This window comes from Mugil cephalus, chromosome 3, assembly GCF_022458985.1.
Source record: "Mugil cephalus isolate CIBA_MC_2020 chromosome 3, CIBA_Mcephalus_1.1, whole genome shotgun sequence".
In the NCBI taxonomy this organism is placed as follows: Eukaryota; Metazoa; Chordata; class Actinopteri; order Mugiliformes; family Mugilidae; genus Mugil; species Mugil cephalus.
This window is the reverse complement of record NC_061772.1, coordinates 18982447-18997280: the sequence shown is the minus strand read 5'-3', so window position 1 is coordinate 18997280 and position 14834 is coordinate 18982447. Positions and strand designations below refer to the sequence as shown.

General features: G+C 42.4%; 1 protein-coding gene across 1 annotated transcript in view; it reads right to left on the bottom strand.

Moving 5' to 3' along the window:
- The window catches only part of LOC125005460 (protein kinase C-binding protein NELL1-like), a 221566-nt gene that overhangs the window by 131531 nt on the left and 75201 nt on the right, over positions 1 to 14834 (bottom strand). The window contains exons 8-12 of the mRNA XM_047580815.1: positions 11206 to 11340; positions 9738 to 9840; positions 7730 to 7803; positions 4157 to 4256; positions 1804 to 1932 (exon numbers count right to left, since the gene is read on the bottom strand). Coding sequence (XP_047436771.1) covers positions 1804 to 1932; positions 4157 to 4256; positions 7730 to 7803; positions 9738 to 9840; positions 11206 to 11340 — 541 coding nt within the window. The remainder of the gene's footprint in view (positions 1 to 1803; positions 1933 to 4156; positions 4257 to 7729; positions 7804 to 9737; positions 9841 to 11205; positions 11341 to 14834) is intronic.

The following is a 14834-nucleotide window of genomic DNA, read 5'->3' as shown; positions in this document are numbered from 1 at the left end:
TATGTTTAGTGGATTCAGTCTGCTGTGGCTCGGACCCAAAGACAACCGCACTGAGCATTGAGCAAATCCTTCAATCCACAGACTGATGCTCCCAAGCCTCTTAATCAAATAAGGCCATTAGCTCCGTCGCGAGTAATCCGGCCCTCCAGCACCCATAGACTGGGGGTTTTACTCAGCTAACAATCTGCAAACTGGTAGCACCCTGATGACTTTTTCAGAGAGGCTGGAATCCCCTGAAAAAGGCTAGAATTTCATCTCTGCTCTCAGACTTTAGTTTTACAGGAAAAAGATGCATGCAGAGTAGGCAGAATGAGATGGCAAATTGTAAGTGTACTGTAAGTCAAACACCCAAGTATACTGTAGCTTTGTAATGGGAGCTTTTTCCACTGCAAGTTAGGTGCCAGTCTTGGCAAAGTTTGATTTAGAACACAATGCTTTAATGTCCCACACAGGAAGTTTGTTCTTTTCATTTGACCCATCCATTTGTACACACAGGTAGTCAGCACAATCTGAGCAGGGGCATCCACGGCATCTTCCTCAGGCATTACTTCCTATCCAATAAATACTGGGTTTCAAATAGTTGAAACTCTAGTCTCAGAGTTAAGGTTTCCTTGTTATCATGTAAAGACCTAGCACATGAGCCAACTAAATACAAACATCTAGTCTAGTCTTATGTCCGTAGAAAACGCGGTATATCCAAAAACAAGCTGAAACGATGATAACTGGACTGGCAGGTTTTCTCGAGGACGTTACACCACTCAACAGATCCCTTACACGCAAGTTTCAGGTGGTCGAAACACACAAACCCCAGCTCTCCACCCGTCATTTAGAACTGAAGAAGATACACGGATGAGTGGTGAAGCGCCTACTGAAGCCCTTCAGGTCATAGCAGGGTGTTGTTTCAACTTGTTTTTGGATATACGTCTAGACTTCGAAAAGGTTATATCTGACACTGCAGCAGCACATCAATTTTGTTTCATTTCATTTCATTTTCAAGATGCAAGAGCACAAAAACCAAACTCGCAGAAACTTCAAATATGCCATGAACGGTTAATCCAGCAGTACAGCACTGACTCCGACTTCTGTCTCTGACACATGGTCTGCGGTTATAAACATCTCCCGTTGCCCATTTAATTAATTAATTAATCATATTATTTATGATTAAACTGAGCTGAACATGATGTCAAACAAGAAACTGTGCGTTTCATTCAAGAGCTGATCACGCTGACTGAAACACAGTGAGACCACATCTGCATCAGCACTATTATATTCACAATTTTAAACGTCCCGTTGCATGAATATGAAAAAATTGTCCGATTGAGAAGATCGATTTAAAGCTCAAAGCCACCCCGACTGGTGGTAACATTTAATAATATTACAAAAGCCAATTAACAAAGAGGTCCTTTCATTTTATTTAAATTGCCTAAAATGAACCTTACAAACCCTTTTCATTCCATATCAAATCAACCCGTCAGCGTTTCATGCAGTTCACTCCTTGCTTAAACTGTGGTGATTTCAGTGCTTTGGCCAAGTTCTGATAATAAAAGTTCAGATTAGTTCACACCTGTGCACTGAACAATCTCTGTTCTTTTTTTACAGCCAGCCATCATCATCATGTCATATCCTCAGCTCATTAAAAATCTCAGTCTGCAGCCCATAGCTTTCATCGACACCCTCCTGAAAGAGAACAATGAATTAAACGCTTCCATCCACGACTGCTTTTTAACATCCCAGGCTAATAGATATTACGAGTCAGCCGCATGAGCTCCAGCTCAACCTTAGCTCAGTAAAATGCAGTCCTACCTTCACAGTAAGTAGAATCCCCATGGATGGAGGCATAGCCGCTCTTGCATTCACACTCTGCTTTAGTATTCCTGTTTTTACACTCAGAGTTTTCTCCACAAATGAGTCCCTCTGCGCAGAAGTCATAACCTGAAAGAGAGAAGTGAGGGAAGCATTAAAATCTGCTCATTCAAGGCGTGGAAAGTTGTGTACAGACGCACAAAAAAAAAAAAAAAAACACGCACACACAGAGCTGTGCACAGAGATAAAAGTAGACAAATGCACAAAAGAGCAACCTCGTTTCTGTCATCTGAAATACCGTGGATGATCAGACACCCGGTGGATGGCTTTACGACTGCGGTAAATTTAGTGTGGGAATAAAAGTTTTATCTTCCATGCAAACACACGCACACAAACACGCGCGCAGCAGCAACAACACAAAACAAAAATGTGCAAAATCCTGCTCATGCAGAAAGATTTCAGAGCATCCATCCATCCATCCGTTCAGCTGATTGACAGACAACAACAACATTCTCTTCAGGTATGCTTAGTTGCTCCGTACAAACAGATGCATCATTTAAAGGAAGCTTTTATGAGCCACGTGTATGTTGCTACTTCGACAGGCAAATACGTGCTCAGCAGGCAGGTACGAAAAACTACTGCACCGCTACCCGAACTTTACTCAGCCTGTGCATTTCAGAGCAGGAACAACTGGAGCTCTGCTTCTACATACTATTTTTACTATTTATCTATCTTCTTTTCTATCTATTGTACCTACCTGTGCAAATTTCAAAACTCAACGACCCTCCAAAATGATACGTAGCTGCTTTCACAGTTTAAATAAAATTTGAATTACACTGCGTCTGACTGACAAACAACTCCGCCCGTGTGCCGCAAGTCTTTTTCAAATCCGAACTAAACCAGACGGAGACCGAAAAAAATGTGACGGGACAGAGAGACAGACTGAGAATTAGTCTGACAGATAAGGAGGTGACAGACAGACAAAGGGACGATTGTCCTGTGCTGTGAGTATGAGCTGATGTACCCCATCATGTCCCGTAATGAGTGACAGACTGGTTGCACATAAAAGCCTTGAGAGGCAGGGAGCCTGGGGAGCCATTATTGAGGAAAGAGCCAAGTCGGCATTATTCTCCCCCTCACCCTCTTCCACATTTCCAGCAGCACCCTCACAGAATCCATCTTAAAGCGACGATTACACAAAGTACAGTTTGGATACAGGTTCTGCTTTGCGACCTCTGGATGTTCATTTGCAATGAGCGCACACCCCGGCCCCTCGCTCTATCTTTTGTTTTCAACTACGGTGAAATTGTTTTTTTTTTTTACACAATTGTGTAATTACAAAGCCAGCGTGGCTCTGAGGACTTAACAGCGAGGCACAAATACATTCTGAGAGTGGTGGTAAAGTGAGTCACACAGTGGAAGAGAAGTCTAGAGATGATTAGGAAATAATGACCGGCTCTGAGTTTTTAGCGGCTGTGGGTGTGTGTGAGAGAGAAGGAAAGAAAAAGAGAAGAAGGCTCTGACGCTCTAGTCTTTTATTGCTGGTTCTTACAGTGTAAACTCTCACTGCCATCCTTTCCTATAGACTATATATATTCCCTCTCTTCTTCTCCCTCTCTATTGTACTCTTTCTCCTCATTCATCTTCTATCCCCAGCTTTACACCCAGCATATCAAGTCTTACTAGCATCTTTCTTCACCTTTCTTTTCATCTCCCTCTCCTCTCCTGTGCTTAAAATACTCTTTAACTTTAATCTCGCCGCTTCATTCATTCTTTTCCCGCTTTCTCCTTCCAACATTGCAGGCTTTTTAATATCCTTCCTTCTCCACCTTTTTGCCGTTCTGTCTCGAAAAGCGCATTTTGCTCGCCTTCTCTTTTACATACTTTACATCTTCCACTGCTCTGAATATGGTCGGTCTAAAGCACGCTGCCTATCTCTCCTAAACGAGAGCGCAATTTCCTCGCAACCTGCCCCAGGATTCTTTCATTATGGCTCTATAGCTGACAGCTTCCTACAGTTTGTTTATTCAATGTATTTACTGAATTACTGGTGGCCATTTACCCTGGAGTACCTCCCTGCCAAAGCAGCGGGGTTCAGGCAAATTGGCATAGCAGGTGCTCCACAGCAGATAGACCAATCTGCTTTGATAGGTAACCCAGTCAAAGAGAATTCATACTGAGTGGAAAGGGAAAGGAGCAGAATCATTGCAGAGGAGCAGGCTGATTCAGCACCGGAAAGGCTAGACTGTGTTTACTCTTCACGGTGACAGGGTAGTGGTGTGCGACACGTACGACCGAAGAAAGGGGGATTCATGCAACTGAGAAGAAAGCGGTAAGAAGGACAACAACATACCTCTGCAAACATTGCAGCATCTGCCATCTGGTAAGACCTGTTCGCTGACGGTGCAGTTGATCTCCGGACAAGTCTCGGTGACTTTCACCATCAGGCCGTTCTACAAGGGCGGAGGCAAGACATTCAAATTTCAGCGCTGGGGTCAAACGCGTCAAGGTCTCGGCATCAGGAGCGTCTTCTGTTTAAAGAGGAAATGTATACACTTCTCTTCCAGCATTCAAATCTACAACACAACATTTTCCAACCCCTTTCTTTTTGTTAGCATTGAGTTGATTTACCTGCCAGACGGTCGCAAAAACAAACAATACAATGGAGGTCACATATGGTGGTAATTAAAATTGTGAAATCCACTTACAAGCTTATGAAATGATTAATGTAGGGAGGCCAGGGCGCACTGACACCAGCTTATATTTTACCGCAAGAACACGACCACTGTAGTCACATAATAGCCCGCCTCTGAAAGGTGGCTCTTTGCTTTTTGTAGATAAATCTGTCAGTCATTGTTCGGAAGTTTTGAACAGCAGTCAGACAATGCAAGCCAAGCCAAGCTCAATATTCAAATGCTATGTTGTTTAATTCTGATAAGCTCTGGCCTCACATAAAGGCCGACATATTGGCGCCTTATGCCAGCTGGAACATTGTAATCTCTTCAAATGTAATAAACCTAAATAGTTAATTTTTTTAGATGTTTATTTATTATTATTATTATTATTATTTTTTTTTAAATAGAGGTTATTTTAAGGCACTACACACTGAATGAGGCTTCCATGACAGTGGAGCAGCAGGGACAGATTGATCACGTTCACAAGGAGAGCGCGAATTCAGATAACGGCTAAGGAGCAGATACATACCACCAAAGAAAGGAAATAAAGGTAGATAAAAACCTGGTGGCAGCTTCCCCTGGGTCTACATAACAAATGGCAGACACATAGAGGCAGTCTGGCCGCTACATCTGGTGGTGCCTGTAATGCCTCTCAAGGTCTCAAGTATTGAATCAAATCCCTAAGACGCCTTTGTCCTTCACAACTTCCTTCAATGACACACTGTTCTGGGAACCGACATATATATATATATACACACACCGCTTCCTTGTGTCATCTTCAAATTTGGTGCAGATGCCTCATGGGTCTTTTATCAGACATCATCTGAATAACTAATGGATTTTTCATCACAAATTAACGAGTCTTTTAGTTAATTGATTAAAGCTGCACAAATATTTTACACTCACAGCAGCTCATAGGACTACATTTGTTCAAATTTATAGTTGTACAGGAGTTCTTTCTTCTTTGCTTTGCGTACTTTTAAAGGTTCACTGTCATTAAGACTGGCATAACACATAACATTATGACCACCTTCCTATTATTGTCTGGGTCTCCCCTGTGTTAGTGGGGGGCTTTGGCTCCTGTGGGTTGAGGAGAGGGGAGGCCAGGTCAACACCTTGTGAAGGTCTTCATGTGAGTTGTTCCTAAATCGTTTTTTTTGTGTGTCTGTGTCAGGCTGTCATGCTGTCATCAAGGGGTGTCATTGCTAATGGCTGGGGTCTAGGTGGGTGGTACATGTCAGGTCCAAATGTGTTCAAATTGTGTTCTCACAAGATGGTCAATTTACTTCCTTCACCGGTGGGGAAGTTAATGTTGTGGCTGTTCGGTGTACGCTATTCTCAGGTGTCTGTGGAGACCAAAGCAATGTTAAAAAAAGAAAAATGTGCTGAGACACTTGCCAACTTAATAATTATATGATATTATTATATGATAATACATCAAATTGGTGAATCTTCATAGCCTGTCCTGTAACCAGTCAGAGCCACCTTATTGTAAAAAACAAATCATCTCTACTGCACTCAGACGTCTGATAATGGCAGGGAAAGACCTGTTACCAACAGAGGGACTCCAGACCAACTTACATTTTTTGAAGGGGAGGACATTCGGGCTGAGTTCCAGCTTTTATCTAGGGTCCCTGCATTAATCTGGGGTCATTTACCAACATGAGACCGGCTGAAACCAATAGTAGTTGTTTAGCTGTGGAGCATACTTTTTCATTTCACATATCATCGATACGCATTAAGGCCAGGCCTGGCCTTAATGCGTTCCTCTCCCACCTCCATTCCTTCTCTTGTTTTTTATTGCTCCTGTTACTGTACAGCTTTACTGGCACGAGATTAGTTTTACCTGGGGACATCACGTGATTCAGTCTGTGTTTCACATGGCGCATTACTATCCATAGGTAAGTCTCTGCTATTTTCCGCTACACTCCACTCCATGTCGGAGGACATTTTACACTTTAGTCACTCTGCAAATTCTAGTAGATAATAAAAAAAAATAAAAAAGAAATGATTTTCAATAATAAAACTTGTAGTGATGAGGCATGTGATCTCGGGGGAGAAATGACCAGGCAGTACTCAAGTCAGCCCCACCTTTGCCAACAACCACATTAATGCTTGACTTAATGAATTTAGGAGAATAAATGTGTGAAAGGGGCAGCAACATCTTGACTTTGCATCCAAACATCTGTCTGATTTACAGCACATCACTTTCATCATTGTTAAATGACAAGAGGGAGAAAAAAGCAGACAATCGAACAAAAGTCTGGAAAAATCACAGAGATGCTGATTCGCACTGGATTAGTATTATCACAAGACCTCTGTGCTATGAGAAATAGGGTAGGTATCATTTGCGGTGTAATTTTCACTTTGCAATTTACGGACATGGCCGTTTCGCATGGGAGTAAGATCACAGATGGCTATTATTACAAATAACAGGAGGTTCTCAAGTAAAACTAGTCCCATGGGACTTGTTCATTGTTGCACTGAACTACACTCCCCGTCTCTCACCCACTGTGATAATACATGGCCAGACACATGGTCAATCAATCTATCAATGTTCAAATCACTAGAAATTACAATGAAGTTCACCTGATAAAATATATAAATGCACAGGCTGTCATGGTTCCAAAAAGCCTGCGACCTCAAAATGCTTTTTCAACTACTTCTAAAAATCATTTATCCACAAATTGGTCACTAAGCAGCATTCAAGTACATGAGTAAAAGTGGTGGTTATTGCTTGAAACATAGCTTACAAACAGTATAACGATGCTTCAGGGTCCTGAAGGGCTCATAATGAGTCCAGAAATAATGAGTCCAAAATGTGTGGTTCTTTGTAAGCAATTGCATGGGTAGAACACTAATTTTGTCCTTAAAATGGTGGCTTTAAAGATAAATGGTTTCTCGTTGAAGAAAGCGCACCTCTGTTCTATGCTGCTCTGGAATAATGACTTCAATTATAATCCACGCAATGATGAAGCTCCAATTCAAATCAGGCCATTGTGTGCCTGTGTTCATAAGTTATTCTAATTACCTGGCTATCTCACCATTAGAGCGGAGAAAGGGAGAAAAAAAATTGCAGATTGAACAGATTGCGGGAAGGAGGGAAAAACTAATAACGCCTGCTGGCTGATTGAATAACACACATGATCACAGCGTGTTTACTCTGGACAGAAGTGCCACCCGGCGATTTGATTGCGAGAGGCGAGGCTAAACGATGGAGAAAGGTACAGTGTAGAGTGAAGCAGTGTTACCTTGCACTCCCTGCAGCTCCTGGACAAAAAGCGCTGGCCTTCAGAAAACGTCTGTCCCATGTAGGTACATTTTGCTGCGAGCAAGGAAACAGAACATGACAGTTTCTATATTACTCTATTAAAGTAAGTACAGTAACGGTAAAACACCTTCAGGTTCGGCTAATACCATCTGTGGTGCTTTAACAAATAGTGAAGAATGATTTTAAGACTGCCTGTGGAGGGAAAAAAAAAAAAGTTTCCCGCTTGAAGTTCTGCATAGCTAATTCCGTTAGAAACAAAGTTGTTCTTGGCCAGTGTGCATAAGTGGAGAGGAAATGTAACAGCGCATTAAGAATACAACAGAGGGAGGCCCTTCTGCATATTCCTCTGGTGATAAAGCAGAAATAGAAAGTGAAGCACATGATACGAAGTCCTGCTTTTCTCCTCTCCAGGGTCCGGGGTACGCGGAGCAGCTCCCTCGCTCATCTGTGCCAGAGCTCTGATGTTCACAGGGGAGGAATAGGAGGAAGGAGCAGCGAGCAGAGGGATGGAGGGAGGCAGAGAAGGGCTGGAATTATTCAAAGACACTCTATACTTCAGAGATTTAGAGCAGTATAGCCGTATAGTAAGAGAGACACCGTGGGTCTGTGAGCAGTTACCAGACCCCTGTGTGCTTTATACTTGAAATAGTGCTGCTATTTCAGCTTCCATGAAAATCAGACGACTGTGATCTTTGCTCTGGCAGATAGTTTACACTGGATTCACAGTGCCAGCAGAACATTACCCTGAAACAACAACACTCGTGTTCATATTTGAAGTGGTTCTGGTCGCACTAGCACCTTCGAAAGCATAAAATACTGTGGAGTCCTACGAAAAACAACAGCGGCAAATGTGTTTACAGGCGTAAAGCCGTCTACAGCTGTGCCTTTTCTAGCCAGCTAAATGGAAGCTGGATGCTTGCAAAGTTCTTGATGGAAGCAAACGTCTGTGTGTCCAAGCAGGAGTGGATTCAGGTTTGAAGACAGTGAGAGGAAACTGATTACTACAAAACAACAATGCGGGTTTTAGATAGGTTAGCAGAGATGCAGCAACAGCCTAAGTTACTGTATAGCAGAACCGGAGGGAACAAAAAAAAACGTTGACCATGGAACAGATGTCTTTTCATAATAACCTTTCTTCATCTGATTGGTTAGTTCGATGTGATAAATGGTTCTGATGGGCCATCTGCACTTTTCAAAACATTTTCGAGCTAGGAATAGTGGAAACAGAGGCACAAGTATGAGCCTGCAGGGCAACAAAACATCCGTCAAGACTTAAAGCATAGGTCTTCAACAGGGGCTCCCCGACCTCTAGGGGTCGGCGGAAGTACTGCAGGGGTGGTCAGAAAATCTTTGGTTGATTAGACATTCTTTATATATATTTTTTAATTTTCCCCCACAAATTTAAATTTCTTTAAATACACATTAACATGAAACCAATATATTTTAGTAAAAGGATAAGGGATAGATTAATATTGAATACAAAATGACAATAATAATGTATATTCATAAACAGAACTAGGCTGAGTTTTTATAATTATTCATTATAAAATTAATCATTTAATTAGTTAGCATTGCATGCAAATACAGGTACAAAAGTTCAGACTTGTCCTGCGGCTGTGTTTCAGAAGGTAAAGCGGGTTGTCTATGAACCAGAGCGTAAATGTTCTCATCCCCGTGTGTGGACCACTTTTTTATGCTGACTGCAGTTGGCATAAAAAAGTTACCACTGAAGGCAGTAATATAGTTAGCTGGGAATGTTAATATTTGCAACTTCATTAGCAGACAGAGCTGAATCTATTCTTTACACCAAACAGTGTTCCTGAGTATCACTCTTAATAAAGCCTTACAGAGTTTGCAATTGTGCAGGAACACAGTCAACCACTTTATAAATGTATTTTTTTTGCACATTAGCTTAAATGGATTTTCACAGGTTCGGTCGTGAACATTTCCTCTGCCCTGTGGGAGCTTCGTGCGCTGCTGATACTCACGTCTGCATGTCTTGCAGCAAGTCCCGTCGACATGCACGGGCAGCAGGTCTTCTGAGCAGTTTGCTGGAGGACAGAAAATCCTGCGACACTCCACCACACCATTCTGTAGGACAATGAGGTTATTTTATTCTTATTATATTATGCAAAAACATGCAAAAATAATATGCAACAATCCAAAGCTCATTGAGGAATGCTCGCCTGGATGCTCGTCTCCTACATGCTTCCATGTGTCATTTGTTAAAGCATTTGTGTTAAAGCATCCTAACCAAACAACACTAAACACACAGCCTGTAACATATGCAATGTGATGTATTCTTTCATCAAGTGTCAATGACAGTACAACTCAATGTGCTGCAAAATTAACCAATCCACATTCAGATCTGAAGGCTATCATATTCACAGGTAAAGAAAGTAATTATTATGTCATATAATCAAAGAACAGACTCATCACTGAGCTGATACTGAAGCCGAGTGGCTTGTTGATAGCAGGTAGTTATTCATGCCCTGAAGGACTCCCTTCATTTTTGAGGCTGATATCTCTCTCTGCGAGCGCCTCTTCATTTCATGAGTCATCGGAAATGATTCCCCCAGGATGCCGCGGTTATCAGTTAATGGCATGTCCACGGGAGGAAATCAGACTGACTAAATTCAACCTGGTGCTTGATGTGCAATGATGCAGCAAGTCTAATTCCCCAGGGGCTCGGGATGGCCTGATTCAACACATTTCAAAGTCTGGCTCATATGTATGAGCGCAGGCAGGCTTATTAGGGGGCGGGCACGAGGCAGGGAGAGCGACGACGATGTGCGGGCCGGGAAGGGGAGGTCTGAAGGAGAAGTAAGTTAAGGAAGCAGAGTGTTTAGTGTGAAGCAAATTTGGGGTTTTAGTGGCTTTCTATTGAAGGGAAAGACTTGCTGTTAGACACTGCTACGTCGTTGCACGAAAGCTGTCATTTGCCTTGATGGTGCATCCACTTTCCTTTCACTGCCTGCTACGAATTAACATGGTATCTGACGTTTGTGTAGTTTCCTCACTGACTCTTTGCATCATACAGTTCTTATGATACTGCTGAGGCACCTTGATTGATTCGGGGATTTGAAGACAATGTCCCGCACCATTCTTGTTACACAACCAGCCAAGGACTTTTTTGTCTGTCTTCTGTCACTATAAAGGAGTGTCTATTTGAGAATAAGAAGAAGACACTCTCAGTGTGGAATATGATGATTCATTTGATGTTAAGGGATTAAATAACACTCATAAAGAAAAGTAGAAATGTATTCAAGGCCGTTTCAAATCTTGTCCTTGCCGTAGCAGCGTTCACCTGATTGAAGCGTGTTTTCTTTGATTAATAACTGATCAAAGTGTTTTACATAATAGAGATTTCCTATTGTATATTGCATGATTGTTAATAATAAATACATCAAACCCATGGTCTCACTCTTTGATTGTGGGGAAGAAGCCGATGCTCACCTTACACGCACAGTTCCTGCAGTTCTCGGGCTCAACCCACAGCTCTTTGTCTCTGTACACCAGGCCGTTGGCGCTGCAGGTCCTCTCGCAGTGACAGCCCTCCAGTTGAGTCAGCCTAGACTCTGCGTAGTTTAACTGCACACACAGAACCGTCAGGGTTACAAAATCAGGAGTCGTAGTGCGCATGCAGGTTTACCCCCTCACCCCGCCCCGTAGCCCTCTGGCATGCCCGCGTCCGTTTTCACAGAGAGCCGCTCGAGCTGGGAGCGACTCATTAGATAGGCACATAAGGGATCGTCATGCAGCTCACGCTCCAGACCTCGGGCTATAATCTACTGGGAAATGACAGACAGGACTGACAGCTCAAATGCTGTCTCACCCCGCTTTTATTCCTACACACTGATCAGACCTTTTTCCTCAGCTTATTCCACGCTCAACTCTTCACAGTTCATTTATCTGTTTATGTAAGTGACGCATCTTTGACTGACTGAATGAGATAGTTCGTGAGATGCACCAGCCAGTGTTAATTTAGCCATGACAATCAGCATAAGTGTTTTTTTTTTTTTTAGCCAGTCTAGTTTATCAGAACTTTACTGGACACAATATTAGGGTTTGCATCCCGAGTGTCACATGTGGTTTTATTATCCATGTTTTACCCTAACCTCAGACCTCCATGGGGTGAGGAACCATATTTGGTAACTTCCACACATTTTAAATTGTGTCCCAGTGCTTCTCAGTGAGGTTTAGCACCATGTGGTTCTCATCCAGCCAATCAGTGAAGATCACATCCATGTCTGCATGAACACTGAAAACACCAGCTTTATTAGGTACCATGAAGAAGTGGAATAATTTTGTCTAATGTGATAATGTGTATGTTGACAAGTGCCTGAATCAGCACTTATGTTGTACAGTAATAGTATAAAATACATGTTTATATGTGTTTACCATGTAAGGGTCATGCACCATTTATCATCATCTCTGACAAAAGTAAAAAAAAAATGAATGCCCTACAATAACACTCCAAAGTTGAAAATTTCAATTTCCCAATTTTTCAGTGAGTGCCCTATAATCGGTTGCATAATGTGTTAAGCAAGTTCTGTGATTTCATAACATAACCATAAAAATATGTCATGTTTTAGTCGCAACAAATAGACAGTGAACTGCAAAAACTCCAAACTTCTAAATTTCCTCTTAGTCAGCACCATAAACATGCATAGAATTATTATTTTGTTCATTCTGAATGTGGCAAAAATATCATATAGAATACATTAATTGTAGTGAGTGTACCAGGGGTTGGCTTCATTATTCTTGCCCTATGTTTTTTACATGGAGGTTGATTTGACAATTTTGAAGGGGCAAACGACGTTATCAAGGTACTGACCGTCCCACGTATAACAAATCAGAGGTCGGCGTGCAATTCCTAAGGTTGACACATGAGGCTGAGAGATGTGTGAATTAAAATTAAATAAAGTCCAAACAAAGGAAGTAAAGGGAAAAGATGGATTTATTTCACCATGTGTTTTTTGACTGTAGCCCTGTTTGTCTGAAGGATATGTCATAGGTGTACGAGGGAACTTGTTTGAAGCTGATGTGGCTGTGATGGCTGTCAATGATTACCATATTTTAGATCTTAAATCAGGGATTAATGGTGTGATTCTCCTTTGATAATAATTTATAGTTCAGTGGGCTCCAGGCCTCCAGATCCTCATTGGACTTGATTGTATCAAAGATTCCATCTCTTAAGTATATTGAATTGAACTGAGTTTTGTGCTTTATGCAAATATTCTAACTACAGGCTGTACTTTAGATTTACTTTTCACTTTCCACCACTGTCGGGTGGATTCAAGAAAGACAAGCAAAGCAAGCCTCGGAAAAAGCATTTCGACCAGAAACGCGTTGCCCTCTTTTGGAGTGGCTTATGTGCTGCAGTAATAGCACAGCCAGCACGTGGGCCTCTTTGCTATGAATGCTGGATAGAGAAATGAAGAAAATCCATCCATCCATCATCTATTACAGCTTCCCCTGTAGAGGCTTTACAGGGGGCTGGATCCCAGCTTTCATTGAGTGAGAGGGGGGTTACTCGCCGACAAGGCTAACACAGAAAGACAAACAAGCATTCACGCTCACATCCACACCTATGACTTCTTTAGAATCACATCACTGACTCGCTATGAAGACGTGGCAGCTCCAAAATGGAAAACTTCTCATTAGCAGCCTTTGTGACAAACTATGTTTGAGGTAAAGCAAAAAGGGTCTGCGTCTCATGGCCCTTAATATGTTTAAAAGTGAGCTATATAGAATGGAAAAGAAATAGACTTGAAAACTCAGCACAAAACTGTGAAACTGTCGGGTACTTTCCACTAACCAGCGTCAGCTCACTTAAAACTCGAGAATCAAAATAACACACGCCACAGAAGGAGGTAAGTGATAGTGGTAGGCGAGAAAACTGTTTTTCTTTTGTAACGGAGATCAACACTTTAACAAGGAAAAAGGCGCGCCGGCATCTATATCGACACAGGAATCAAAACGTAAAGGTACCGAGCTATTTCTACTATAGCTTTTGGGCACAACGCAGCTTGTTCTCTCTCGCGCAAACACACAGGTGTAATACATGCAAAGTCTCCCATGCTAATCCACGCGCACAGAGGAGCTCGTTGTCATCTCACCTCACCTTGACACTGCGGATCACATACCAAGGGGCAGGCAATTATTCACCTCATGCTGAATTCCCCTATTTTCTGCAGCGGAAAGGCAGAGAGCAATTCAGCGTAGGCGATGGCGGCTTTCTCCCCGCTGTGACTCGTGCGCGCAGCGAGGTCAGGTGGCAATAGGTCGAGCCGCTCTCATGAGAAGGAGAACGCACTAACGCAGCAGTAGGGTAATGGTCTTCATCTCATTCTTATTTACAGCGGAAATTGTTCTATAGTTCACCCACTCACTGACACGTCCTTGCTTCACTCACCTCTGCCTGATGGCATGCTCATGAGAAGGGCACACACATAATCACAAACACAAAGTCCCATCACACACGCTCAGAGTTTATGCAGACGTTTAGTCCTGGGAAGGCTTCGACGCACTTCCTGCTGTGCCGATGCGGTCACCATTTCCCGACAACCTTTCTCCACCCTGTGCTGCGCCTGTCACTTTTGCGCGAGTGCACGTGCTTCCGTAGTCAAAACCAATGCAATGAGAAGTGGCCAAAAGCTCCAGAACGAGCGAATAAGTGGATCTCTGAAGGAGCATTCACCTCTTCTTTTATGCAACCGTACGTTCCAAAAGAATAAAACGCCTATTTTCTGTTCCCTTCTACATGCACGCTACCTTTTGTATTTCGTTTCCCCCTTTGTTCTGAAATCATTTCGGTCCACGCTCACAATAATCACTGACATAATAATCATATTTTCCTGAAGACAGATTAGGGCGCATGTTCATTATGTTTTTGTTTCCCAACAATAATTCCTATCTTTATTGTGCGCCGTCTCGCTGAAATTAAACAAACAAATGAGATGCCGACTTCAGAAGAGGGAGAACAATGCGCCTCAGTGAAGACGGCAAAAATTAAATAAATAAATAAATCAAAGGGCTCAGATTTCTCCCGCTGCAGCGAAGACATTTTGATTTATTTATTT